Here is a 27897-nt window from a genome sequence, read left to right on the forward strand (position 1 = left end):
GAAATGATTTTCTTGCATTTTCTGTTCATTTTGGGCTTGTTTTCGGGAGGGAGGCCGAGGGCTAGCCATGAGAAAAAGGTTATGTTGACCAGAAATGCACAGCATACAACAGCACATTACCCTCCTGAAGCGCCGCCATCGTTCGGCCGCGTATTTTGTGCACAAACAATGCGCGACGTCACATGCTTTCATAATGCATAATGCATATTGCTCTATGATGTGGCATAATGATGGTCGGTCAAATAAACGTTGAACTGTAAATATATCAGCTACCTTTTTTCGTGTATTTTTATTTTACAACTTCATATAATATTTTGAATTTGAAAATTTCATTTTTATTTTTTTAATATTAAAAAAGTATGTACAATCGATTTAACACTACCGAAAGAGGCCAGTATTCTGACCAATCACCGTTGCGAAAAAAATCTTTAATTCATGTGCGCAGTTTTTGAAGCGGAGCGAGTACCGACGAGGCGGTCGTTTACTGCATCGCATGCAGGTTGACTTGGAAAAATCCGTCCTCTGTTGATTCGTTGGCCATTGGAATGATTGATTTCTAGATTTTACGTTTACTGCTGTTTCAATGACGGTAAGAATCCTTAAAGGTTCGATGTAATTCTGCTTTTTATCTAGGTAATATTTGACTGTGAGGCATTTTCTCACCAGGCATGCTGACTGTTTTCGCTCCACCGAACGCCCAGCTGTCTTGTGTTGATTAGACATGTCAGGACAGGATGTCACCCCCGTGCCATTCGTGCAGTTCGATTCCATCCACCAGTTTGCCCCATTGGCATGATCGGCATTTTGGCGCGAAGTAATGATGATAGCATTGGAGGAATGAAAACATTCACGATGATCGCAGAGGGGCTAGGTGGCCAAGCAAGTCAATTTTTGCAAGTCTGCATGTCATGCCTGTGAGTTACTTTAGTGGGTTTCGAGTCAACTCGGACCCAAACCAACTGCTGGGACCCATGCCAACTCGGACCCATGCCAACTCGGTCCCACGACCAACTCGGACCCATGTCAAATCGGCCCCAATACTAACTCGGACCCACGACCAACTCGGACCCACAACCAACTCAGACCCAATGCTAACTCAGACCCACGACCAACTCGGACCCACCCTGAGTCAACTCGGACCCAACCCCAGGAGCATGATTAACTTGTTGAAAATTTTTATTTTGTCCACTTTTACATTTTAGCATTTGGTAAATGACTTTTGCAAAGCATGCTGCCAAGCTGTAACATCCTCTCTACACGTTATGCAGGGAGACAGTGGCACAGGCTTCCCAGAATCTCTCCGTTGTCCAGATCCAGATCACCGTAGAAATCGAATGAACTTTCACCAAACAGCCCCCAAAGTTTTTTGTTGCAATAAAAAGCCAAAGATAGGCCCTTCTGATGTACATAAGAGATGCTGCATACGTACAACAGATACTGCAGATATACATCAATGTCACGAACATTGACCTTTTATAGTGTATAATGGTGTTATCCCCCACCTCACTTTTCAATTTTTTTTGGCCTGGCAAGTCTTACACTTCCACCTTGCCCCATTCCCTCCCCACCCCAATACCGGCAAGATTTAGGCAGATGGAGGAATTCATCCATACAGGCCTTAACTGACTGTCCAAATAACGCAAATAGGTTGGTAATTTCGAACAACACAAATCAAATCATTTTAAAATAAAATGTGGAATATTTCCTATTGGCTTAAACTTGGAGACGGTTTTGAAGCGTCGTATGTCTGCTCGCGAGCTCATTATTAACATTTTGTGATCCCACGGTTTCTTATTTTCTACAATAAGACGTGCCATAATCACGAGGGATCATAGAATTATTTATATAAGTCCCGAATTTGGGATTGATGTTTCCGGTTCAGAGTATTTCTTTCACAAAAAGCCCCACAATGCGGGCCTATTTTGGATAGAGGCAGGCGGCTACATTCATATGAGCGCATAGTTTTACTACTATTAGGGGGGTATCTTCGGGAAAAGGCGATTCATATTAAATATTCATAAAATTGAAACGAAAAGTCATCGATCTGTCCATAATCTTGAATTTCCAACGAAAAAATGAAGGCCAACCTCTTCGTGAGGTTCAAGAGTCAGCGCTATTTCGGTCTACGGGCGCGTATTTGGTGTAATGCAACCATAAGACACAGTGGGTCCGAGTTGACTCGAGTTGGGTCCGAAACGGCGTGGGTCCGAGTTGGCGTGGGTCCGAGTTGGTTGTGGGTCCGAGATGGTCGTGGGTCCGAGTTAGTATTGGGTCCGAGTTGGCGTGGGTCCGAGTTGGTCCTGGGTCCGAGTTAGCATGGGTCCGAGTTGGAATGGGTCCGAGTTGGTTTGGGTCCGAGTTGACCTGATCCCCTTTAGTGCAGGCTAAGCCAAGTCACAAGGCACTCCAGTCACTAGCCCCCCTAGTGTGGCACGGATCACTCCTGATTTATCCTTAGCCACACATCCGTCTACGCAATTTTGTGTCGGCGTATCGAACATTCCGGCGCACCCACTTATCATCGTGGGTGCAATTTCTTGAGGGGTCAAGTGATGTAATGTTCAACGACCTTATTTTAAAGATGGCGACTGTGAGAGCGAGTCTGTGAGATTGAATGGGTGAAGGCAAAAAGACTGGAATGTACCAGAACAACTTGTATGAAATCATTCAATAAATGGCGCTAAGAAAGTGGAGAGGCTAAGGATCATCGCTGTGTGCAAAAAAAATTGCGCCTAGAATTATAAGAGGGTGCGCCAAACTTGTTCACTACGCTGACACGCAAATTGTGTGGGTAAGGTTGCAGCGGTTGCAGCGAGAGTCTGTGCCACACTAGTGGGGCCAAAGTCAAGTCACAAGTCAATTTGGTCCAAGCACCGGCGCTAGGCAAGTCACAAGTCCTTTTTTCGAAGTACTAGTCAAATCGCCCTATGTTTGATTTCAAGCCACAGCCAAGTCTTGGTTCCAAGACCAAGTCCTTCAGCATGTTCAGTAGGGCTAGTTATTCTGCAACACGATCCCCACCCTGAGGAAAAAGGTCCTGGAATATTTTGTTTGACGAGGGGTGACAACAGACCATGGCAATAACGGTAGGATATGCATTATTCATTTCACTTGAGCATGTTGAGTGATGGTCAGCAGGAGTTAGGCAAATAACCTTCAACCTGTCAACATGCTTCACTTTCTTGATGTTGTCAGCATGTTCAAACTGAAACATGAGCCAACATCATGTTTAACATTTGTTAAGGACGATGTGAGTGAAGCACTTACCATTATCGTCAGTTACTGTTGTGCCTGCCTGTGCCTGCCTACCTATACTGTTCATGTAGATAATGAGAAATGAGCTTATATAACAGGGTTTGCCCTTACCCATTGCATATATTATTAATAAACACTGTATGCTCAGTGCTTGTCCGAGAACATGCGAAAAAGTCACAAGCTTACTCGGGTGGGACTCGAACCCACGACCTCCTGCTTACTTCTTGAAAAAAGCGAAATGAGCTGTTAACACACAGGTCGGCCTATACCGAGTTCTCTAAGTTCACGGGAATATAATAATTTGAATTTTTCATCAGGGTTTCCCCTGCCTATTCAAGTGTGAGATGGTCCACCTCACTGATTTTAGTGACCACCTCAGGCTTTTCTGTTGAATTTTACCACCTTACACTTAGAATAGACAAAGATAATTTAGATATTTTGAAATAGATCAGTTTCAAATCATTCAGAAAGGTAAAGAAGGGCACAGAATATGTTTATTATAGAGGCAAAATTAGGAGTAAATGTACTATTAGACTATATAGATTTTATTTTGAGCCTTTCCGAAAACACTCACTTTTGTTTCGGGCACTAGAATTTTAGCCACATTTGTCTGACCACCTCACACGTATCAGTACCCCAGGGGAAACCCTGTTCTCCATACAAAAAGACACTGTTGCTACACTACAGTATACCTCGTGATTTGGGGCAAGCTTTTCCTTAGTTACATAAAAGAGACGCCTTTCCTCAATACGCTGTTGTCTATGGATAAGAAAGGCACAAAGGGACCAGTCAATTCCAGAGATGGTAGTTGCCATGCAAAAGTTTGCCCCAAATCACAAGGTATAGCAACAGTGTCTTTAGTCTGGGGAATTCAAATCATTATGTTTATGTGGAATCAGATAACTCAGTGTACCAGATTTTATTCAAATTTAACTAGCAAAAGGCTTATTGAGCCAGTCCAAGTTGTGAACTTGCACATTATTTCATGAAGACTTTTGCTGGTGTCCAGTTTGCACTCACCAGTCATACATGTACCTTGGTTAGGTCATAAAGCTAAAGTCATGATGCATCAGATTTGATCCCCAGTCAGCTTGGTCACGCTGGTTGATGTACAGTGAAATAAAATGGTTTTGGAAATTTCGTGACATGCTTTGTGCTAAAAATGAAACAAACGATTTCCAGTTTGAATTGTTGAAGGTTAGTTGGTTGGTGTGTTCATGGCACATACATGTATAGCGCATGCGTGCACTCTTTATGCCATTAACAGAAAAGGGCAATCGTATACACAAGATGGATGGCGCAGTCATATCAGAGTCGCGAAAAGCTGGATAACTGTACACGTAGGTGCAAGGTACCGGTAGGCTGGTACGCAGTAGAAATGATGAAGAACTTCACTGGCCAAAATGATCAGGGAAGGGGAGTGCTTGCGATCCTCCAGTTACAAAGTGTCACAGAAAGTCCTGTAAGCCGGACTGTGTCCCATGCAGTTTAAGGGTCCGGACCCCACCGGTTGATTTGCAGGTTCGCAACACCTACAGGTGATGATTACATTGTGACGCTATGCCCAGCCAACCGCTCACAGCTCTCGTCCCCTGCAGGATAAAAAAAAGATTAAATACTGATGTGGCATTCTTGGATGTATTTCAGGATATGGCAACTGTGTTATTTTTGTGTGAGAAGATATGTAAGGTTCATTTGTGTATAAGTGAGGCCTAATGATTGTTGAAGTGTTCGTCTTTGTGGGATGCATTTGCTGCATTTTAGGAGTGTTCGACGTCGTCCGTGCACGCACATACTTTGCAATGTCCACCTGGGTGTTTACCAGTGTGATATAGGAATTTCTTGAGGCTTTTACATACTCCAAGGGGTAGTCTATGCATGATGACCTCTTGATGACGTTTCATCTCCCAGTTGGTAAAGAAAAAGAAGGCTCAAACCTGATGTTCTTTACAGGATATAATTTTGGGATTGTTTCGGCCCATTTTTCCTTCAGCTTTTGTTTGAGGATGTGTATGATTTTGCTGTCCAGATGGGGGATACAGTGGTCTGCAATATTTTTCTTAGTAGCTAGTTTAACGATCTGATCTGCTCTCTCGTTACCAGGGATACCACAGTGATTTTTTGAAATATGAGGTACTGGGAATAAAAAGGTGCTGGCACTAAAGGACAACTTTTCATGTACATGTATGCCCAGTCCGTGTCACTAAAATTCTACAAATCATCTTTTTTAAACGAAAACAAGATAAGTAATGTTTGATATATTTTGTCTGGTGATAGTATCACCCACACCTTTAGATGTGTTGAGTGTGTCAGTCCGCCCGTAGGTACATGTACATGTGTATGTAATCGGCTGCGTACATAACCCACATGTATAGTCAGTGTGATAGTGGATGCGTGGAAGGATAGAAGATGGTATTATCCTTGCCGTGCACGTGCAATTGTGCTTGTAGTAATTGTATCACACACACACGGGGGTTTGTTGTGTTTCAATCCATTACAGGTGCATGTACACATACGCATGTAATCAGCTGCCTACTAAAAATTCACCATGAGCTGGGTAGTGGACGAGTGGAAAGACGGCCTCCCGGCCAAGGCGCTGCAGAAGATCCGGGAGATGGAGACCAAGTTGGAGCGTCTCAGCAAGGAGCACAAGCAGAAGCAGTTCCAGCTGGAGAGCCTAGAGGCTGCTTACCAGAAGCAGGTCAGATTAAGTTAACCTGATCAGAGAAAGGCAAATGCGCTCAGCATGAAGAATTAATGCTTAATCAAATTAGGCTATGATACCAGCCCATGCGTTATGCATTGTCCATCATCTGTGAATGGTTCTCTGCTGTGCATTTCCTCATGTAAGTGGCAAAAGGGGCCCGGTGTATTGTAGTATACAACTACATGTACACTGCTTTCATTGACTTCAAGATGGCTGCTTTTGAGTTCCTTCGGTTCCGCTTCTCGCACCATTTTGCTTTAATTCCTGTGATTTATTTCCCCTGTTTGTTGATATTGAGTACAGGTAGGGCATATAAGCTGTAAACAACTAAGTCACAAAGCAATGTGCTCACCTGATGGGAAAAAAATGCTCTCCTGCTGTCTTTATATGTCATTGTGCGTCACATCATGCATTAACCTCCATTTCCATGCAGCTTCGGAAAACGGAAGAAGAAAAGAACGTGCAGGGCACACTGAAGCGAGACAACCAGAACCTGGCGGAGACATGCCAGGAGCTGGAACGCAAGCGGGAGAAGGTCATGCATGACCTACAGGCTAAGGAGACACTAGTGTCTTGTCTTGAAGGCAAACTGTCTCACAGTCAACAACAGCTGGAGGTGGAGACTAACCGAGCTGTGCAGGTAGGCCAAACTGTCAAGACCTTGGTTCCATGCACTGTGGGTTAGATATGAGGGGTGGGTACTTTTTTCTTTATAAAGGCACCCTGCACTAGAAATGTTGGGGTTTCAGAATCTTGGCTTTGTCTCCATCCTCAACTTAATACTTCAATTTATGAAATTGTTTTTTGAGTTGAGGCCGTTTTAAGGCTCAAAATTGCTTACTTTCTGTCGTTGGAACATCCGCTTATTTAATATGAGGCCAAGGCTCGGATCAGTTGCCTTTTTATCGTTTACAGTAAATGCTCACAACTGGTTGTTGAATTGAGGATGAAGCCCAAAGATGGAGGTCAATCTGAGATGTGAAAAAAATACCTTTTATTCTGAGCCAAACAGCACCCTAATAATGGCAGAGAAAAGACAAACTGTGGAAATCTTTTTCAGGCCACGCTGGTACGCTCGTAGCTGGTGCACAAATAAAGACAGGACGTTCAAACAGGAGTTGGTTGCACATGTTCCTTGTGTCCCACGCCAAATGCGCACACACCTGAGCATGCATGTGATGCATGTGCGTTCCTACCAAAGGACTATTACTGCTTTGAAGAGACATGCCCCCCTCTTGTTCGAGGTTCGGAGCAGATACAGGTGTCGTGAGCCACAGCGGCTACTGTTTACGCAGCGGTCTGCCGTTTTTTCCTCATCACACAGGTGAAGAACGAACTGGAGAGGGTGCAGCTGGAGCACAACGCCTGCCTCCAGAGGATGGAGAAGCTGAGTGCCGACCACACCCGGCTGCAGGAGACTTACTCCCAGCAGCAGCACCGGCTGGAGAGCCAGAACAGCCGCGTCAAGGCCCTGCAGAAGGAGTCGTCCCAGCTGCGGGACAAGCTGGACATACAGGAGGGCAGGCACCGCAACTTCAGCTCCTCGTCTCAAGGTGCGCTTGGGGTGCAGTTTTGATAGGACAGGGAAGTTAAAATTTTCAATGCTTAAAGTTCGCACATCTGCACAAGCATCATTCCATGTTGTGTTGTTTAAAATAGGTTTACGGTGAATGTTTGTTTACGCTAGATTGGTTCTGTCAATTTGTACTTGATAGTCGTTTGCACTGAAGTCAAGGTAAACAGCATATGCATCGTTGCTATGGAGCATTTATTTTTTATTTAATAGGGAGCTCAGCAAGCGAGGATGAATACACGTCCATGAAGCAGCAACTTAAAGATATGGAGGCTGCCAAGATGAGAGAGATCGCCCGCGTCAAAGAGCTTGAAGAGCTTCTAGCTCAGACCAAGGTAGGATTTCAGAGGATTTGAGCTGGAGAGCATGGGGTCTTTTGGTAATAAGCTATTTATTTCTAGACAAGCGTGGACGGCAAGTCTCAGTTTTGTTACATAAACTGAAGCCACTATTTTTTCTTTTTAGGCTGACACTGCTCATGTGTGACGTTTGAAGTGTTACAAATGGAACAGAAATGATTATTTCATATTTTCTGGAAGTCAATTCTGTTGTAAGAAGCAAAAGCTGGAAATAAGGATCCTACATCAACTGAACTCCCTCTGTCCACATTTGTGTTTGACATAATCTCTTAGATTCTGGCAGTTTCGTGAAACTTTAACCAACTCAGATCCTTAAAAAAATTGAGTGGGACATTTTGGAGAATCCATGAGGTATGAGAAATTTTCAAAGCAGAAAAAAAATGACTAGTTTTGTGAAGTCAACCCTAACCCTCTCAGATCCATCAAAATCTGAAGGTATAGCCTAACCACTAATACTTTACATAGGGCTTGGTGCTTCTTGAAAATTGAAGTCCAAAGAAATTGCAATGAGTTATCTACACAGTGAAGGATTTTTCAGGATTCAGGAAATTTCCTTGTAATTCACAATCCACTCATTGTAGACGAGCAACACCGTCGTTCCACCAAAGGAGCAACCTACCGCTGACCTGATGAGCTTTGACAGCCCTGCTAAGCCCCCTAAGAAGGTCGCCACACCATCCTCAAATGATGAGCTGACTAACAAGCATGCACTGCTCGACATGGAGAAGACCGTCCGTGACCTGAAGAAACAGAATGAAGGTAGCTTGCATGCACCTTAGCGTGGGGTTAAAATCGTCAGGTGCACTACGAAGTGACGTATCTCGGATAGTAGCCACTCCACGAACTGACGTATCGCGTGTGTGGACGGTGCGTGACTTTGGGCTGCTCCAAAACTATCCTACATGTCACTTCATGGTGAAACCAACGAAATGCACCACAGGATTGATGGAAAAACCTGAGAAAAGAAAAATCTTGCGCGGTTGGAGAGGATCCTCAGGGTTGTGGCTTCCTGTCTATGAGTAACAAGTTGATGGAACAATAGAAAGTAGGTTTGCGGTAGCACCATGGACGTATCTCTTTTGTGAGTATTTGCGGTTCTGAAAAGAACCAGTGGTACTCGACGTTTCGAGCAGTATGCTCTGCTCGTCATCAGGAGAAGCGCAAATACTCACAAAAGAGATACGTCCATGGTGCTACCGCAAACCTACTTTCTATTGTACCTATTCACCATGCAAACCTTCAAGACTTATCAAGTTGATGGAAGTAAATACAACCATTATGTGGTTTCAGTGGGAGGGCAGATGGACCTTAAGTGTCATTCAGTGGATGTGCCACTGCAATTCCAAGGAGGCTAAGAGCTGTTCATTGTCCCAGTAACATCCAACCTATAGTTGACTTATCAGGTTCTGCATGTGTGCTAGTCTAACAGTAAGCTTGTCTTTCCCTTTATTTAATCGGTTACATTTACTGGTCAGCCACAACTGTTTTAACAGAGAGATAAAATGTAATGTGTGGTGGAATTTACAGTTTTGCATGTCTACATCATGCTTTAGCAAGTAAATGTGCGATATTAGTCAATCTCAACAAAACACCGATATGCTGAATCCTGTTGATATGTTAAATAACTAAACACAGTAACGTTGATAGAGTGCTGACATCCGACGTCAGTGCAGTCTTTTCTGAGAACTCACCAATTCTTTTCAAACGGAAGATTTTAAAACGAGACTGCATTGAAATTACTTTTCTCTCGCAGACCTCAGCCAAGCGAAGCACAAGTTAGAGTTGCAGCTGCAGGCCAAAGACAAGGAGCTGAACAACCTACGAAGCCAGGCAGCAGACAGTGAGAAACAGCTGGCGGAAGTCCGGAAAGCTCTAGCAGAGAAGGAAGCTGCATTCAACAAACAGCTGGACGAGACAAATACCTTGAGAAGCCAGCTGGACAAGGCCACTGCAAAGGTAAATCATTTCAAAAATCATAACCGGGAGGATCATAATTCAGATCGGATGTTTGTACATTTGAGCTTTTGTCTTTGACTCTTTGATGCTTCACCATTCAAATATTCAAGTTTTATATAATACAAAATGAAGTTGCACAGATGTAAATGAAATATTTCCCATAGAAAGAGCATTCCATGTCAGCCCGGTTCTTCGTCTTGAGTTCATTATTTCTGTTATTTTTACATTACAGCTGGAAGAATTGGAAAGGAAATCCAAGCAGACGGTGCAGGAGTTGGAATGCCAACGCCACAATGCCGAGGCTGCCCGCAATTCACAAGAGCAGCGCTTCAAGGAGCGAGAGAAACAGCACAAGCAAGAACTGTCCCAGCAGGCACAGCTCGTCACCAGTCTTGACAAAGAATTCAAAGATGCCACTAACAAGCACCAACAGGAGATCAACAAGCTGACGTCCGAGCGCAGTGTGCTGCAGTCGCAGTTTGAGAAAGCTCAGTTCGCTGCCCAGAAAATGGAGAGGGAGAAGGGGGAGCTCAAGCAGCAACTTGACAGAGCCGACCAGAGTGTCAATTCGCACGAAAAAACAGTTGCTCAGCTGGAGAAGACACTTGCTGATCTCACCAGAGAGAAGGAGAATTTGCTCTGCAAGCTCGACCAAGGCAGCTGCAAGATCACCAATCTCGAGAGCCAGGTGGCGCAGTTGAAACGAGAGTGCCAGCACAACGAGGGCCTCGTGAACGATCTGCAAGGGAAGATGCAGCAGAAGGAGACCGAACTGGACACCTTCAGTGCCAAGTCCGACAACCGCATGAAGGAACTCAACAACATCGCGGAAAATTTGAAACTGCAGTTGTCGGCTGTGGAGACCAAGCATTCCTCTGCGCAAGATTTAGTCCAGAAACGAGAGCACGAGATTCAGACGTTGACACAACAGCGAACAGTGTCAGAAGATGCTAAGCAGAAGCTCCAACAACTGGTAGATGGCAGTGGCAGAGAGATTGACGGATTGAAGAGAGAGGTTTCCACGCTGAAGCAGCAGAATAACAGTATGATGGAAACAGTGGAGAGAGCTAAAGATGCTCAAACCCAGCACAGCAGACAAGTTGAGGAGAGGGACAACAGGATTACAGAGCTGGAAGACCATCTGAAGGCATCAAAATGTGAGGTAGAATCCGTCAGGTCCGAGCTCGCCAGCATCTTGCAAGAGCAGGAGAGTGAGAAGATGTTGCTGGGCAACCTTCGTCTGGAGAACAGCAGTCTCCTGTCCGACTACAAGAAAGCTTGTGAAATGGCGGATGCCAGGGGAACAGAGGTAACCGATCTGCTAGATAGGCTTGACAAATCAGAGTCTGAGGTTGAAAAACTAAGAGAGCGGTTGCACAGAGCTGAAGGGGACTTGAAACAGGCCAAGAAAGCTGAACAGTAAGTACCTGTATAGAAAACATCTTAGGCCATTTCATTGAATCACTTATAGTTCTGCTGGTTTTCATACAACATGAGCGTTCAAATAAAGATGTGATGCTAGACCTTTACACCAAAATGTGCTTAATTTAAAAAGTATATATTTCAGTTGTGACTTCCTTGAGTAAATGCCTGCTGAATCCCCCCGTTTAAGCATATTAAAATGAAATATGTTACTTGGTGTTTCAGTGTAATTTTGTAGGTTAACTGTTTTCATACTTTTGAACTTTTGTCAAACCACAGTTTTTCACTTCTCAGTAGAGATTTTATTGTAAAGAATCTACATGTAGTTACATTGTAACTTGTGCATGCTATATCGATAACAAACACACTGTTATTGAATGTTGAAATGTATCATGAGGATATTTCTTTTCGCCTAGAACTTTTGGCAACAAGAAAAAAAGATGTACCAAATCTTAACTGCATGCATTTTGTTTAGTGTAAAACATGGTTGTGTTCAAAACATTCAACCCTAATCCCCTAGGATGTATGTAAAATCCATTGAACTTGGAGGATTTGGGACTTTTAAGGTTAAACCACTTTGGGTCTACTCTGACTATTCTTGGCTAATATTACAACATTCATTCTCTCTTTCAGAGATGCCAAGAAGGTTGAACTTGAACTGAACAAAGCTGCAGCAGACACGGAAGAGTTTCTGCAGTCGCTGAGAAAGGAACTGGACAGCGCAAAAACACAGCTCCAGCAGTCTGAGGAAAAACACCAAGCTGCTGTGGCTGCACTCAAGGCAAAGCTTACAGGAACTGAAGCAAGGATCAGTGAGCAGTCGAAAGAAATCTCTGACCTTGTGGAGAAGCTGAGTCACCTGGAAAATAAGGTGGAGCAGTTGGAACAACAACTTGAAAAGGCCGAGTCTGATGTTGAGAATGCGAGAGCAACTGCTGAAGCAAGCTCCAGGGAAGCGTCGGAGATTGCAGCTGAGCTCAGCCTTGCCCAGAAGGAGCTCAGTAACGCTAAGCTTGATTTGGACAATGCACTGAAGACCTCGTCTGCTGCTCAGCGCGACCTGAATGCCTCACAAGAGGAGCTGGACTCTACAAAAGAGATGCTGTCTAGAAAGGATGAAGATGTAAAGCAGCTGACGACGGAGGTGTTGGAACTGACCTCCAGACTTGATGAATCCACCAAAGCATTCGAGGCATCCCTTACAAGGTCGGAAGAGGAAAAAGCAGCCTTGATGGAGAAGTGTGATCACGCAGAAGCAGTCATTGCTAACAAGGAGTCAAATCTCGAGGAAATGATGAGCAAGGCTAAAAAAGCCGAAACAGAAGTTCTCTCGCTCCAGGAGAAGGTCCAGAAGCTTGAACAAATTGAGACCTCAGCCCAGAAAACAGTGGAGACACTCCAACAACATGCCACGGATCATCTAGAACTCTTACGGGAAAAAGATACCAAACTTTGCTCCGTGGAAGCTGAACTGCACCACCTGCAGACCAGTTTTGACAAACTGTCTGGTGATCTAAGAAACACAGAAGATCAGCTTGAAAACTTAAAAGCAGATATGTTAAGCCAGTCTGAGCAAAGTGAGATTGCACTGAAACAGAAACAAGTGCTTGTAGATGAACTCTCTTCACAAAAACAATCAGCAGAGACGGAATTCATTCAGTTACAGGAAAAATTCTGTGATAGCGAAAAGAAGCTTGGTCTCCTGAGAATGTCCTACTCTGTTGTCCAGGACAGATGTGACTCCAGCCAAGAACAACTGCAGAGTATGGAATCACTCCTCCAGAAGAAGAACAAAGAGATTGAAGAGCTGCAGCAAATGTTTGATCAGACTATATCTGAGAAGACGATGTCTTTACAAGATCTGGAGGCATCAAATTCAAGTCTGACGGAAAAATTAAGCCAGAGTGCAGCGGTCGTCCTTCAAAAAGAGGCCCAAATAGAAAGTCTTGAGAGAGAACATGACACGTGTAAGCATGAACATGAAACTACCACTGCTTCCCTACTTTCAGAAGTGGCAGCACTCAAGGACCAAGTCTCCGACTTGGAAGTAATGCTGGAGAAGACCAAGGATCTTCATCATGCCACAGAGGGGGAGCTTCAGCAAACTAAAGATGAACTGACAACAACCAAGGAAGAGAACCAGAGAATGCAAGGTCGCCTGGACCTGATCCAGATGGACATCGACGACAAGGATGACTGCATGCAGGCTTACACCGAACAGTTGGGACAGATGGAGAGCACCATCAAAGCCCTGGAGGAAGCCAAGGAGCAAAGTGACTTCATCATTGGCGACTACAAGATGGAACTCTCCAAGGCCCAGGATGACATGGAAGTTATCAGTAAAGAAAGGGAAAGCCTTCAACAGGGGCTTGCAAAGGTTGAGCAAAGGGAGTCAAACCAACAGGAAGTTCTGAAGAACCTGAGGACGGAGCTCAGTGAAAGAGAGAATGACTTTACTTCACTCACAGAAGTAAGTGAAGCTCTGAAAACCAAGTTCCAAGCCAACGTGTCTGAAATGGAGAACAAAGACAAGGAAATTGAGTCATTGAACATCCAGGTGGAAAATCAGAAACAGACCTTGAATTGCTTGCAATCCAATCTTGAAGAGAAGACATCTTTGGTCAGTACCTTGGAGGAAAAGTCCATCCGGTTGGCCAGAGAACTTGAAAAAAGAGACACTCTGCTTGAGGACGGGCAACGCACTGTTGAATCTAATATGGAACAGCTAAGAGATTTGCAGAGCAAGCTGTCTCTCAAAACAGAAGAGCATGAAGCATCCGTCGTCAAGATGACCCAAGAGATGAATACCCTGCTGTCCAAACTTGAGGTCAGCCAGATGGATGTGGAAGACCGTGAGCGTGCTCGTCAAGAGATGCTTGAGAAGCTGGAGCAGAAGCAGCAGACATGCAAGCAGCAGGAGACTCGCATCTCTTGCCTCACCCTGGACTTAGAGGAGCTTCAGAGGAACGCACAGGAGCTGGATGCTGCCAAGACCTCCCTTGAGCAAGCATTGGCTGAGAAGGAAAAGGAAATCAAAGCATCTTTGGAGACGGCCGAGAGTATAACTGATGATTTAAGACGGGAAACTAAAACACTTGAAGAGCAGGTATGCAGCCTGGAGGGTGAACTCCAAAAGGCACATTTCACCCTTGAGAACACAGTGGAGGATCTGAGCAGCCTCACAGAGCAGTTTAATGTGACAAACGAGAAATGCGAGCAGCTGCAGCAACGTCACGGGGAACTTACGTCCAGCCACGAGGAGCTGAAGCAAGAGTTTGATGCAGTTGTCGGCCACAAAGATGCACTCGTCCAAACCAGTCAGAACTTAAGGGAGGAGCTGGAGGAAACCAAATCAGCCTTGCAACAAGAAAGTGCGGACTTTGAGACAGAGAAGAAAGCGCTAGACACTACAGTGCAGTCACTCACAAGCAAGCTCAGCTCTTTACAGTCAACCTATGACGAGACTGTTACAAAACTGACGGGTATGAATTCTGTATTTTTTTTTCAAAGAAAATGTAGAAACCCATGCTACCTTAAATCAGGCATGTGGTAATCAAGTCCCCTGTGAAAGATACATATGCTGAAGGATGGCTCGATACATGTGGAATACAAATTGAACCTAACAAAGCTCAGAGTAACCAAGCTGTGGTTTTGATCATGGGTGCAGAATTGACGTTTTTGACCATCAGGTACGAGAAAAAATCTGAGGAAGAAAAAAATTGGGGAAAAAAAAAAAAAACTCTACAAATACATGTATTTTAACAATGCCTACACAGCTGCACCCAAACATACATGTTGGTACTTATAGGGTTCGCACGCCTCCTGGAAAACCTGGAAAATCCTGGAATTTTATACCCATCTTGGAAAGTCCTGGAAAATGCTTTAGGTTTTAAAGAAGTCCTGGAAATTCCTGGAAATTACAGTAAAATCAATATTTAAAATGAGACAAAAACAATCTAATAAACTGTGACCGTCCCCGCATACATTGTCGCCTTTGCATGGCGCAGTACAGTTGTACGTTATTCAACATGCGGGGTCTACATACTCAAAAACACATCCGCACTGCACGCAGCGCTATGAGCAAATGGGTGGTTCCCACAATGTGACTCTTTCTATTTTGCATGCGCAGGGCACCAAGGATATCATTACTAAACATTTTTGTAGTCAAATTTTACTTTCGTTTTTTGTAGCTCCATGGTGAACTGTCTGTTGTGGCTACAATTATGAAATCATTCTCTATTAAATTTATGTACTTTATTTTATACGTAATTAAATATTCCCAGTCATTATAAACTAATAAAACTCAATATAAAAGTAAAACTGTGACTGTGACGAACATTTGTCCTTAACATTGAACGGACTAGGGGAAGTTTATTTTTTTTATGATCGCCAGCTGTGTGTAGGCCTACCTCGTGGTCAAGTTGTCACTGCCAGAACCAGAATTAAGTGTTGGAAAAGTCCTGGAATATTTTTTTCACAAGGGTGTATGAACCCCGTACATATTAATCAAAGTACATAACCTTGATCTTTTAACTTGATTCCTGTTTAACTTATTGCAGTAAACTTGTAGAGTCAGAAAAGACCAGACTATAAAATCAGAAAATCTTCGTATTTGAGTGCTTCTGCATTACACCTCGTCAGTGTACCAATAGTAGATTGTGAAGATGGCCTGATTTCCTGTCACAACTTTTGTGGTTTCCATAAATTTGACAAGCTTCTGAAAAATTCGAAGTTGATTGCCCGAATTTTATTGATTATTTTGGATTTCTTTCATCTTTTGTTCAGCCCACATAAACAAATGCTTGTCATAATCAAAACCAACAAGTTCTTTAAAAATTGTTTCTCTTGTTTAAAAGAGCCTTGATAGTTCAGGGCTTGTGATCAATTTGTATGCCTTTCACACACATCCTTGGTCATTTCTTATTTCCTTCCTGTGCAGATGTTTCTAAAGAAGAGCAACTAGCCAAAGAAATGCTGGAAAAACTTCAGCTGGATATGAGGGAGCAGCTGACCAACTCAACAGCAACCACAGCAACCCTGAAAGAAAAAGTGCAACATCTTCAAAATGAGCTTGAATCAACCCAAGAAGCTCTCCAGCAGATGAATATGAAGCTCTCTGAAGAAGAAAATAATCGCTGTCACTTCCAAGAGACTGCAGCACTTGAAAAAGAAAATCAGGACCTCTTGATCAAGGAGCTGACACAGAAGCAGGCCTTGACGGAAGCTCTGATAAGTGAAACAGAGAGTAGGCTAAGAGAGGCCGAGACATCTCTGAAAGCTTCCAGGGAGTGTGTCTCCACCTTAGAAGCTTCAAAGGAGTCCTTAGGTACAGATTTCAAAGCTCTTACGCAGAAAGCTGATGAACAGGAGAAGACCATAATCAAGCAGGGAAATCAGATTTGTGACTTGGAGCAAACTTTGGCCGAGAAGGAGGCTGAAATTGAGGAAATGAAATCACACCTTGAAGACACAGAGGACCAACTCTCTAACAGCCAGAGGGACTACAAGAAAGAGCTGGCGGAGAAAAGGAAGGAGGTTGGCCACCTTCAAACAGAGTTGGCCCAGCTCAGGGAAAGTTTTGAACTAACCCACAGTGCTCTTAAAACTGAAGAGGAAACAGTTAAGGAGAAGGATCAAGACATTGAAGCCCTCAGAGCACAGTGTAAGAGTGAGGTTGGAGCCATTAGAGAACAGCTCGAGCAGTTGGAGACCGAAATGAGGGTGGCTCAGCAGCAGCACATGGAAGACAACCATAAGATAGACGGACTGATCAGTCAAATTGCACAACTGAGATCCCAGTTGGAAGCTGACAGAGATCTTCATGAAAGGAAAGAGTTTGAGATGATTGAGCGTGAAGCCCAAGCGCAAGAGAATATGGACACTCTCAGAGAGAAGATATCGCAACTGAAACAGAGCATCTCAAGAAAGGATGACTCAATCACAGAACAAAACGAAGCTGTGGATGGACTCCGTGATCGACTTGCCCTTCAAGAGAAAGCCTCCACATGTGTCGTAGAGGAACTGAATGCCAAAATTGAGTCTGTGGAAGCTGATGTGCTTCGTCTGGAGGAACAACTGAGAACTAAGACAGAGTTAAGTGAGCATTTAGAGCAGCAGATAGAATCCTTGAGAGCTTCACTTGTTGGAGAAAAATCCTGCCTGCTGGAGTCTCTCGCAGAAAGTGAGGAAAGGCTGGAACTGGCTGAAAAAAGTCACAGAGATGAGACAGAGCAATTGAGAAGGAAGTTGGACACACTTGCTCAAGAACATCAAGATGCTCTGGATGCTGAGAAGATGTGCAATGTTAAGCTGCAAGAAGACCTACACAAGACAAGGGAAATGTCCGTAGTGCATAGGGAGTCTTTGGAACATGATCTCGCTTGTCTGAAGAAAGAGAAGTTACAGCTGGAGACGACACTTGTGGAAATGAAGACCTACTCTGAAGAAAAAGACATTGAGCTCCACCAGCTCAAAAATGCTCAAACGGAGAGCAACCAGAAGTTGGTGGCCTCCATTGAGCGCATCGAGGCCCTGCAGACAGAGGTTCGAGAGCAGCGTGACGCTTTGGCAATTGCTGACAGGGAGAATTCCCAGGTTAGAGAAGAGCTCGAGCATCAGATCAGTCTTCTAGAAAAAAGGAAGGAGGGTCTGTCACACAAGCTGGAAATGACACAGAGAGAGGCAGAGGACCTTCTTGAGAGTAAAAACATCCTGGAGCTGGAGGTGGTCTCACTGAAGCAGAGTGTGGCAGACGGCAACGATTTTTCAGATGCAGTCAAAGAAGAACTTGTAACAAAGCTTCAGCATTTCCAAGAGGAAAAGGAACGTGCCGACCGAAGGATAAGTGATCTACTTCAGCAGCTGGATTCTTCAAGGAAGGAAAGGGATGAGCATGAGTATCAACTGAGTATCTTGAAGAATGAGGCAGAATTGCAGGGCTTCACCACGGAGGACCAAAAGGCAAGAATGGATGATATGGGTGTTGAGAATGAGAGTCTGAAAGATGAAATAGAGAAGCTAAGAGGAAGCGAGGTAAAGCTTCAGGCAGATTTGGACGATGCCACCAGCCAGCTGCAGGTGCTGTCCACTGAAGTGGAGCATTATCAGTCCAAGCAAAATGAGCTGCTCAAGCAGAAGGACCAGATGGAAGAGGTCAGGCAATCCTTGGAAACAGAAATGGAATCTCAGAGAATTGACGTGTGTAAACTCCAGGACATTTGTACCAATCTTCAAGATGAGGCAGGAGAAAGAACAAGTGCTTTTCAATCGCTGCAGTCAGAGAACAAAGAATTGGTCAGTAAATACGAAAACCTTAGCCAAGAGATGCTCGAAGCTCAAGAATCTTTGAAATTGACCCAGGAGCAGAAGGCACAAATGCAGGATGAAAATACCGGCCTGTCAAGAAAGATGGAAGATCTTGAGGGAATGATAGGAAATCTCCAACAGCAGGTATCTCAGGAGAGTGCTGCCAAATTGGATCATCTAGAAAAGGCCAAATTGTCAAACAGTGATGTTGAATCTCTGACAATGAAATTGCACGAAAAGGAGTCTCTGATTGGCAGATTAGAAATTGAAAAGGAGGAAGCGCTTTCTTCTCTGCAGTCTTCTACAGAAAAGGTGTCTTCAGCACAGCAAGAGACTCGGGATGTTAAGAACGCCCTCTCCACCTCACTCCTCGAAAAATCTGACCTGGAAAAACAGCTGGAAGCATTACAGATCAGACTGAAGGATAATGAAAAAGAATTGGAGAACCTGGCCCAAGAAGTTTCACTGAAGGAGCAACAGAAGAGGGCGACAGAAGAGGAATTGATATTGAAGCAGACAGAAGCACAAGAGATGAAAGATGCTTGCAAGGGGCTGGAAAACGAGATAAGCAGCAATGAAACTGATCGCAGCCAAGTGGAATGCCAGCTTGCACTGTTTGAATCAACTATTGCCGAGCAAGCGAGAAAGATAACCGAGCTGTTGGAATTGGTGGCCAATGCGGGAGCTGCACAGCAGGAAGCAGAGAGGAGGGGGCTTGTCTCCACCTCAGAGATTCAACAAGAGCTTGATGCCCTCACCAAAGAGAGGAATGAACTTGCTGCGGAGAACCAAGAGATAAATCTCAAGGTTCAAACCCTCACGATTGAGACTGCAGACCTGAAGACACAACTCAGTCTCCAGCAAGCTGACTCCAGACAGAAGATTGAGCAGTTGACTTTGGGAGTCAGTCAGCTGCAGCAGGAGAAGAACCAGACTTTAGAGATAATGGATTCTATTCAAACTAATCATAGTAAGGAGTTACTGGAAAGGGGAGAACTTGAAGATGAAATTAAGTCGAACGAAAAAGACATCAATGAGAAGAACTCAAAAATTGCAAGCCTTCAAGCTTCTTTGGAGGCAACAGAAAAAGAGATAGGAGATTTGACCGAGGCATTGAGAACTACACAGAAAAGTCTAGAGGAAGCTAATAGCGACAACTGGGATGTGACAGAGAGCCTTCAAGATAAACTGATAGAGTTGTCTGCTGCCGAAGAAAAAATTGCTAACCTCACTCAAAATATCCAGTCTTTGGAGTCTGAAAAAGAAGAAATATCCAAAAGATTTCATGAAACAACCACTGATCTTCAGGCCAAAGAAGATGAGCTACGAGAACAACTTCACTATCATTCCGAGCAGCTTGAAAATATTTCTCGTGAGAAGGCGGTTCTGGATGAAACCCTCGCATCTTTGAGGCCAGAACTTGAAAACCTGAATCTGAGACTAGCCCAAGTCACATCAGAGAACGAAAGTTTGAAGTCAGAAAGGATGGACTTGGCCGATCAAGTCAAGGTAGTGGAATATGAACACAATGAAATAGCACGTACACTGGAGGACCTGAACAGTCAATTACAGAAGAAGGAGTCCAGGAACTGTGCAATGGAAGAACAGCTGAATGCTGCTGAGTCCAAAACACTGCAGTTTAAGGCGGAAAAGGCCGAGTTGGAAGCTCAGTTGAACACTCTGCAATCAGAGACCCAAGCAATGGAGGAACAAATCTCACTGCTGGTGTCAGAGAAAGCAGAACTGCAGCTACTTGCCAGGCAAGCACAAGAGTCAAGCACCACCAAGGAGGCCAAGCTGTCTCAACTCAGGACTGAGCTAGAGGAGGGCGATAAACGATGCCTGAGCCTGGAAGAAGCCCTGCGAGAGATGGAGAACAGCACCATTCAAAGAGTGGAAGTGTTGACTGTAGAACTTGAGGAGGCTAAGATGAACCTTGATACAGTAACAGAGAGCAAAAAGGTAGTTTTTTCACCAGTGACACGTGAATTGATGAACTTTAATTGTGACAGCATCCTGTGACCACATTCCATTTGAATGATCAACCGTACATTTCAAAGAACGTAAATGTCAAACAAAGTTGTGATAGAAAACTAGAAGTCATAAACATTGAAGTAGTCAGGTCAGCGTGACTTTCCCAGTGCCAATACTAAAGTATTAGGATTCCAGGATGTCTTTCCTGTCAGCAAGAATGACTAATTACCTACTCCTGTACCGCAAGCAACAGGAAATCTGTAACTGCTTTGAGTTCATTAGTACCTTAATACTTATAACTACCCAGATTAGATGAAATTGTAGTAGTCTCCAAAACTCTGCAGATGGAAAGAAATGTTGGATATTTTTTTTGCAGTTTTGATTAATCTTGTTAAAATATAATTTTTAAATGGCTGTAATGTGCTCCGGGTCGTAAAAAAAAAAAGGTTGCAAAGGAAATTCTCAAAAATAAATATAGCTAGTGATAAAGTTCAGTGCTTATTTGAATGGGATTCAGTGGCTTTTAAAATATATGTATTTTTTTAATCTGACCAACTCATGCAGTTGGAGCTTAAAGCTCTCAGCAGTGAGAAGAACGACCTTGAGAAGAGTCTACAGGCGAAGCACGAGGAGCTGCTCAGACTCCAAGCTGACCTGCGGACACAGGTTGAAGGATTTGAGCGGAGGTTAATGGCGCTGGAGGAGGAGTCTAAGATTGAGGTCACTGCCATGCAGGAAGAGGTCAGGCGACAGCTAATTTTGCTTTTCACTGCATATAGTATGAGATCTGCCGCTGGAATGTATACCCTGATCTCGATGTAAGCTTGCACATACATGTAATAACCCTTATGCGGCAAGCATTCCCACATAGTCATTTAACTCAATACAGGTGAGCAACTCTTAGATGGATTCACAGATCTCTGCATTTTTTCAAATTTTAGCTGAAACATCTCATTTTGATACATTTGTACATTTTCGTTCAGTTCAACATTATGTTCCTCAAGCTTCTGATTTCCCATGAAGAGAACTAATCCGTTATTTTCTATATTGCTCTCTACCACCCTGCCTGTTACTCCCTGTACCCTCTGATCAGGTGTAGCATTGTATGGTTTGTATGGATTCATCAGAGATTACTTACATGAACTCTGAAACACAAGTAACCTGAGTGCTAATTGGTTAATGCTGTTACAACGTATCCCTGACTGCGCAGCTTGCAAACCTTCAGAACAGGTCACTAAAGTTTCCCCTCAGAAGTGCCCCGTGCGACTTCATAGTTCACATCTCTGCCCTGTTTTACGATGGATTAAAGTGGTGCCTTTTGTTGCCTTTATCATTCACAGCATGGTCACCAAATTGCAGTGCTGGAAGAAAAGCTGGAAACCGAGAAAACAAATGTCTCGGATATAGAGAAGCTGCTGGAGACATTGCGTGTCGAGAAGGACCAATCAGAAGAATCCTGGGCAAGTGCCAGGGAAGAGCTGCAGAGACTTCAAACCCAGGCTGAAGAGCAGGTCAGTCAGGAGTAGGATGGTTGAGAGGGGAGTTGGGATGATGGATTTTAAAGGGGGGTGCACTAAGCCCCTCCCCCATGCATGACAAATTATAAACTAGCTCTATTGCGTGTTCATAATGAGTAAGAGCTTTGCACTGTACTCTTGCATTTGACCCTCCAAGTTTGCCCCCCTTTTCTGAAAATTTTGGACCCGCCTTGGAATTGTGCGAAGCAGGAGGGTGTGATTTTATGATGTAAAAGTCAAGGGGATTTGTATTATTCATGAATTAGCCCTGCCCAACTGCCAACAAATGCATTATTTAACTGTATTTCAGGGAGTATTAACAGTGATACTTTATTCAAAATTATACACTTTGAGGAGAGTCTGGTTTGATGCACTGTATGTCGTTTATACAGTGACTGTAATAAATGATTCTTTTGTCCTAGGCTTCTAAAGCATTTTTCAAAACCTGTGCATGATGCATGTGTGGGCAAATTTGCTAAAGATGATCCGTCATCCTTATAAGTCTGTGAATGTAGTCTTCAATTCAGTCCCCTCAGTTTTCTTGTTGTTTTCGCGTTTCTTGTTTGTAGGAGGAGAAACTGCAAAAGAAGAAATTAGAATGTGAAGAACTCAAGTTATCTATTGAGAAGACTAACCAAGCTACGAAGACGATGAGTATCAAGCTGAGGAGAGCTGAGCAAGAACTATCACCAGGGCAGCAGCAACAACAAGCACTGAAAAAGATGGAGGCACAGTGCACGAAACTCCGCGGGCAACTCGCTGACGAAAAATCGGCTCGTGCCAGAGCGGAGGAAACCCTGGAAAAGGCAAAAGGGCTTGGTGAGCAGTCTCTGAAAGACAGCGAAGCCAGGGTGCAGGAGCTGATGAAGAACTCGGAGGAGCTGCGGAAGGACAAAGAGTCGCTTCAGGGGAAGCTCCAGTTCTCCCTGAACAATGCCCGCCGGCTGGAGAGAGACCTGTCTAGCCTTCACAATCACGTGGCAGAGATTGAAGCCGAGATGAGAGATACGAAATCGGGATCTAGGAGACCAGCAAGCGATGCTGAGACCAGCCCTGAAGTGGAGGAACTCAGGAGGATGCTGGAAGAGAAGACAGATGAGGCTGAGAGCCTGAGAGAGCTGGCCCAGACCAATGAGGTGGAAGCCAACCAGCACCTGAAGAAGCTGGCGCAGCTGATCAGGCGCAACCAGAAGCTGGAAGGCACCAATGAAACGCTGGCCTGCCAAGTCAAGGCTCTGACCAAACTGGTGAGGGATGCCAAGATATTGAAATCAAATAATATCAAGCCGACCGAGGCATCCTCAAATGTACCTGTCCAAGTCAGTGACGCTACAGGTAAATCAGGTTTGCTTCCGAAACATCAAATCCCGAATGGTGATGCCCGATCTAAAGCTCAACCATCAGCTGAGCTTCAGCCAGCAACGGCACCACCTGTTGTTTTACCAGCACCTGCTGCAGTACCAGTTGCTGCTGCTGTTCAGCCTACCAAAACTCCAAGTCCTGGCAGAAGGATAACCAGACTGTCATCGCGGAGGCATTCCAACAACAAGGAGCCTGCAGTACAGCCGAACTTTACAACCAACGAGCCAGCGTTGAAGCCCATGAGCAAAGAGCCAAAGAACGACGACAGGCCTTCAGGTGACAAACCTGAATCCTCTGGTCAAAATGACAGGGCGGCGAATAACCACGCCAGCCACTTGCCCGTGCGGACTGGCAAACGCCCCCTGAGCACTCCCGTGAAGCCTGCAGAGACCAAACGCACCAGGCACCAGAGCGGTGATGATGGCAGTCAGCCAGACCAATCAAAGGAACAACCTGCAGACCTTAGGAATAGAGGCAAGTGTCAAACGATTGTTTGTGGCTTGAACTGTGCTGTATTTTATTATTTGCAAAGACAGTCACTAAGTTTCTGGCTGTTTCACTTAGGGTCAAGCGGTGTAAGGTTGGATTTTCATCAGAGACTTGACTTGTATTACCTATTGAAGATATTACCTGGACTTTTTTTTCCCAAGTCTGTGAAAACACAAAATGGACATGGAACATTTTTGAAATTGGTTTCCAAGCCTGGATGTTTGTCTGCATTTTTCTGTATCTCGAGAATTGCATATTAAGACATTATAGTGCATCCATGTGAAGTGATATTTCCTTCAAAGATATACAGACGATGCAGTTATTTCCATTTGCAAATGAATCGTCAGCCGTAGCCTTTGGTTGACGGAAAGGTTTATGATTTCTGATGGTGTTGTTTTAGCCGGAAGACTTACCAGGAGTCGAATTAGGCCACCAACTGCCACACGTGCCACCACCCGCAGTAGCCACAGAGCACGGGATGTGGAGCCACAGCATCAGCAGCAGCAAACCAAACACAGCATCCTGCCTGCTGACAGCAGCCAAAACCAGCAGTCGGGATTCAGCTTCAGAGTGTCGTCCTCGCAGGGCGAGACGAACCGGGTCACGCGCAGCCAGCAGTTATCAGGCGAGGTAGGTTCATTACAAGGTGATATTGAAGGCTTACTTTTGGATCAGTTGAGTCAGTTTTGGGCGTTAAGCAAACAGAAGATTGCCTCTGCACATTTACATAGAGCCGAGCATTAACATTGTCTAGAGGATAAAAGAATAGTTGGACATGAAAACCATCTGGTTTTTGTCTAACCAAAATATGTATCGATCTGTCTGTTTTAATTTTTCTGAACAAAGTGGATGTGCTGTACACATGTGTGACCTGTTACAAATTGAATATGCCAAGGCACTGCTTCGGCCATTTTTCACTTTTGACAGTAAATTGTAAATCGACAAATAATAGTTTGCAGTGATTTCAATGCTGAAGAACCGTACACAAGCAATGGTGCTATATATGGTTAGACTATGGTACTAAAATGGTCAGACGTGAGAAGCAGCCTAAAAAAATTTAGGCAGAGCACTTTGGGAACATGCTCTTTTGTATTCTGTAACATGTGATTGTAATGATGTTTTCAAATACATGTGCATTGTGTGAGACATGAGTACACCTTCCTTGGCCATTTCTTTACGGTCCCTGCTTCTCTCTTGCTCATCTGTCGTTGGTCTTTGCAACAGTTCTTCAACCTTTTCTATTGTTGGCTTTTGATCTGAAAGGTTGGGCCTAACCCTGCGGCCTTGGGGACCATCACCAACAGTCCCAGGAAGGTGACCACGACGACCACCGAAGCCGCCAAACGTCGGCAGGTCGGCAAGCCCAAGCGTCGTCTGAGCCTGAACAAGTCCCCAGATCACCCTAGGAGGCAGCAGACCGTGGCCGGGCAAAATGACAAGGAGGAGAACTGCCAAATACAGTGAACACAGATTTTCTTGAAAGGACTTCCGAGTCGGGCATTTTATGAGAAGCCATGCTGTCGCCTGATTCTTGTTAAACGTTTCAGTGGCCATATTTCTCAGAGCCCGTGGGATGACTTGTTACAGAAGTGGCTTAAAACGCACTGTGTCACCAAGTGTTTGTGTTCAAGGAATCCTTTTGTCAATTTTGTGGGTGAGTGTTCCAGCTCAAAAAACAGAGAAAAATTCAGCCGTACATAAGAAAATTCCCTGTAAAAGAAAATGTGCATCTAGTTAAAATTTTGGATATCATTTAAAATTTACCAACTGTGGAACTCTGTCTTTCATACATTTTCCCGTAGTTCTATCTTCATTTTCTATGTTTGGTATCATAGGAACACACATTGTTCCGTAGTTGTGTTACTGCACACATGTAGGTATACCTGTAGACATTTAAGGACCAAAGGGTTTATGAGGACAATTTTTTGTCCCCACAGCTCGGTCCCAACATTCCTAAGAAATGAAACTGTCCTGTTCAGGTGGTAAGGCCTGGGCTTAATGCATGCAAGCTACTGTTGTCAGGAAGAGTCGACAAACTGATTCCCTACATGTCTATTTTTTTTCTCGGAACAATGTTTAAGCTCTTATTCTTAGTTGGCAGTTAGCCAATTTGTGTACATGCGTAAGTTTTAAATAATGTTGCATTCCTGTTTTTGAAGTCCATAATGATGACACCAGAATGTTACATGTGCAGCAATGATTATGACACTGCACACCGCTGAAAATCTAACAAACGATCCTGTGATTTGCGGATATAAAATTCCAACTGATATAATGTGCAGTGAAAAACTCAAACATGAAAAGAGTTCTCATGTTACTAAATACCACGCAGAAAATGGCACATCCGCCTTTGCTGTTTGGTGCCATTTTTTTTTAGTGGGATATTCACATTGTAAGTCCCACCTTCTTCCAACAAGTTTGAAAGCACGCTATAAATGTACAACCTTGAATAAGCTATTCCTATAGTTAACTCGTCAGTAAACACAATGACCACATTAAAAGGTTGGACTCACATACAATAATACCTGAAAATGTGTAAGCTGGCTAAGGGGTTTTTAATGCTAGTTTTAATTCAAATAGTTACTCCTATAACATGTTGTTTGTCAATAAAAATAATTAAAGTATTAGTACTATTTAGTTGTTAAACAGTTTAAACACTTTATATCAGTGGTTGCTTTGCTTAGCCTTAACCCCTAGGGTGTATGTAAAATCATATTGAAATTGGAGGATTTGGGACTGTTAGGGTTAGTCAAAGAAACCATTGAAAAAAGGAAACTTCCAATCATGCTTCCAAAAAAATACTGTGTAGTTCAATACTGCCTAGTATGGAAATTGGACATGTAACATTTCAAGTGCATGTAGGTGATCTTCCATTATCCCTTTTGACAATCAGCTTCAGTCATTTTTCTTATTTGTGAATGAACTCAAAATTAACAAATGTACATCCTAACAAAATTCAGAATACAGTCACAGAATACGCATACAGTGAGACCAAATTTTATAAAGCTGTTAAATGGGAACAGCTTTACTCGCGATCTTGTTACTTGTCACTCCTGTACATTTTGTCCTCTCATTTTTGTGTAAAATACACATTTTTTTTGGTGTAAACGATATACTTGACTTTCAAGCGGAATCTTTAGTTAGTGGATCGTGTCGGGTTTTCAGCCCGGTGAAAATACCACCATCCTGCAAATTACTTTTATGTCAGTTTTTGGTTTATAGAGAGGCATTTCATTATTAAAAGTTTTTCTAGATTGTCCAAGTTTTATTTTCTCGTTTTAAACATTTGTGTTGTGCTCACACAGAGAGATGAATATTGGTACATTGTAATGACGAGAAACAAACGAAAAATTGTTTTCTTCCCTCCGTCTCTATGGAATTCTGTCCCCACAACTTCCCAAATTGACGGCGCTGCGGGCGTAGCATTAGGAAAGCTCTCTTAGCGTGGCGCTTCTCGGTGACTATAGCGCTGGCGTGTCAGTTCGGCCTGCTGCAGTGTATTGCACAATTTAATGACAGAACTCTGAAGTTGCGCTTTCGCTTTGAAGTTATGAAATTGACTACTTGTATGACATGTCCAACTTGAATGTGACATAAGTCATTGGATGAAAAATCGAACCAACCGCAGAACTCGGCACTCGTGATCCCTGTACTGTGCATATACGCCAGCAAAAGCGAGCCCTGTGGTCGTGTTGTGTAACTAAGTGCAGTTTACTGGATGCACACGTTGTTCGCGTCAACCTCGTCATTGCTTACTTGTGAAATACGTCAATCGGTAGCTTCAAGGAGCAGATCGGGGGGGGGGGACACCTGTCCATTCACCTTTTCCTCCCTGTCTTTCTTGTTTTCTCTTCCTAAAGTGTGAATTGAGAATACTTGATCATTTAGGGAATACGGGAAAGTTGGAAATACAGTAAAGTCGTTAGAAATACAGGAAAGTCGAGTGGAAATGAACTCACACTGGGAGGAAAATCACAG

The 27897-nt window shown here is 43.8% G+C and overlaps 1 protein-coding gene across 1 annotated transcript; it reads left to right on the plus strand.

Annotated features, from left to right (window-relative positions):
* Window positions 1-432: 432 nt before the first annotated feature.
* On the plus strand, window positions 433-27181 carry cenpf (centromere protein F). The gene is made up of 15 exons (XM_022225528.2): window positions 433-589; window positions 5756-5956; window positions 6396-6602; window positions 7287-7515; window positions 7749-7870; window positions 8476-8653; window positions 9648-9850; window positions 10083-11269; window positions 11906-14754; window positions 16212-20539; window positions 21116-21292; window positions 21892-22062; window positions 22638-23904; window positions 24320-24549; window positions 25183-27181. The coding sequence occupies exons 2-15, from the start codon at window positions 5804-5806 to the stop codon at window positions 25381-25383; spliced, it is 11502 nt and encodes a 3833-aa protein (XP_022081220.2). The 5' UTR covers window positions 433-589; window positions 5756-5803; the 3' UTR covers window positions 25384-27181.
* The last annotated feature ends 716 nt before the right edge of the window (window positions 27182-27897 follow it).

Source organism: Acanthaster planci, linkage group LG01, assembly GCF_054643075.1.
Source record: "Acanthaster planci isolate LZ-2023a linkage group LG01, COTS_SCS, whole genome shotgun sequence".
NCBI lineage: Eukaryota > Metazoa > Echinodermata > Asteroidea > Valvatida > Acanthasteridae > Acanthaster > Acanthaster planci.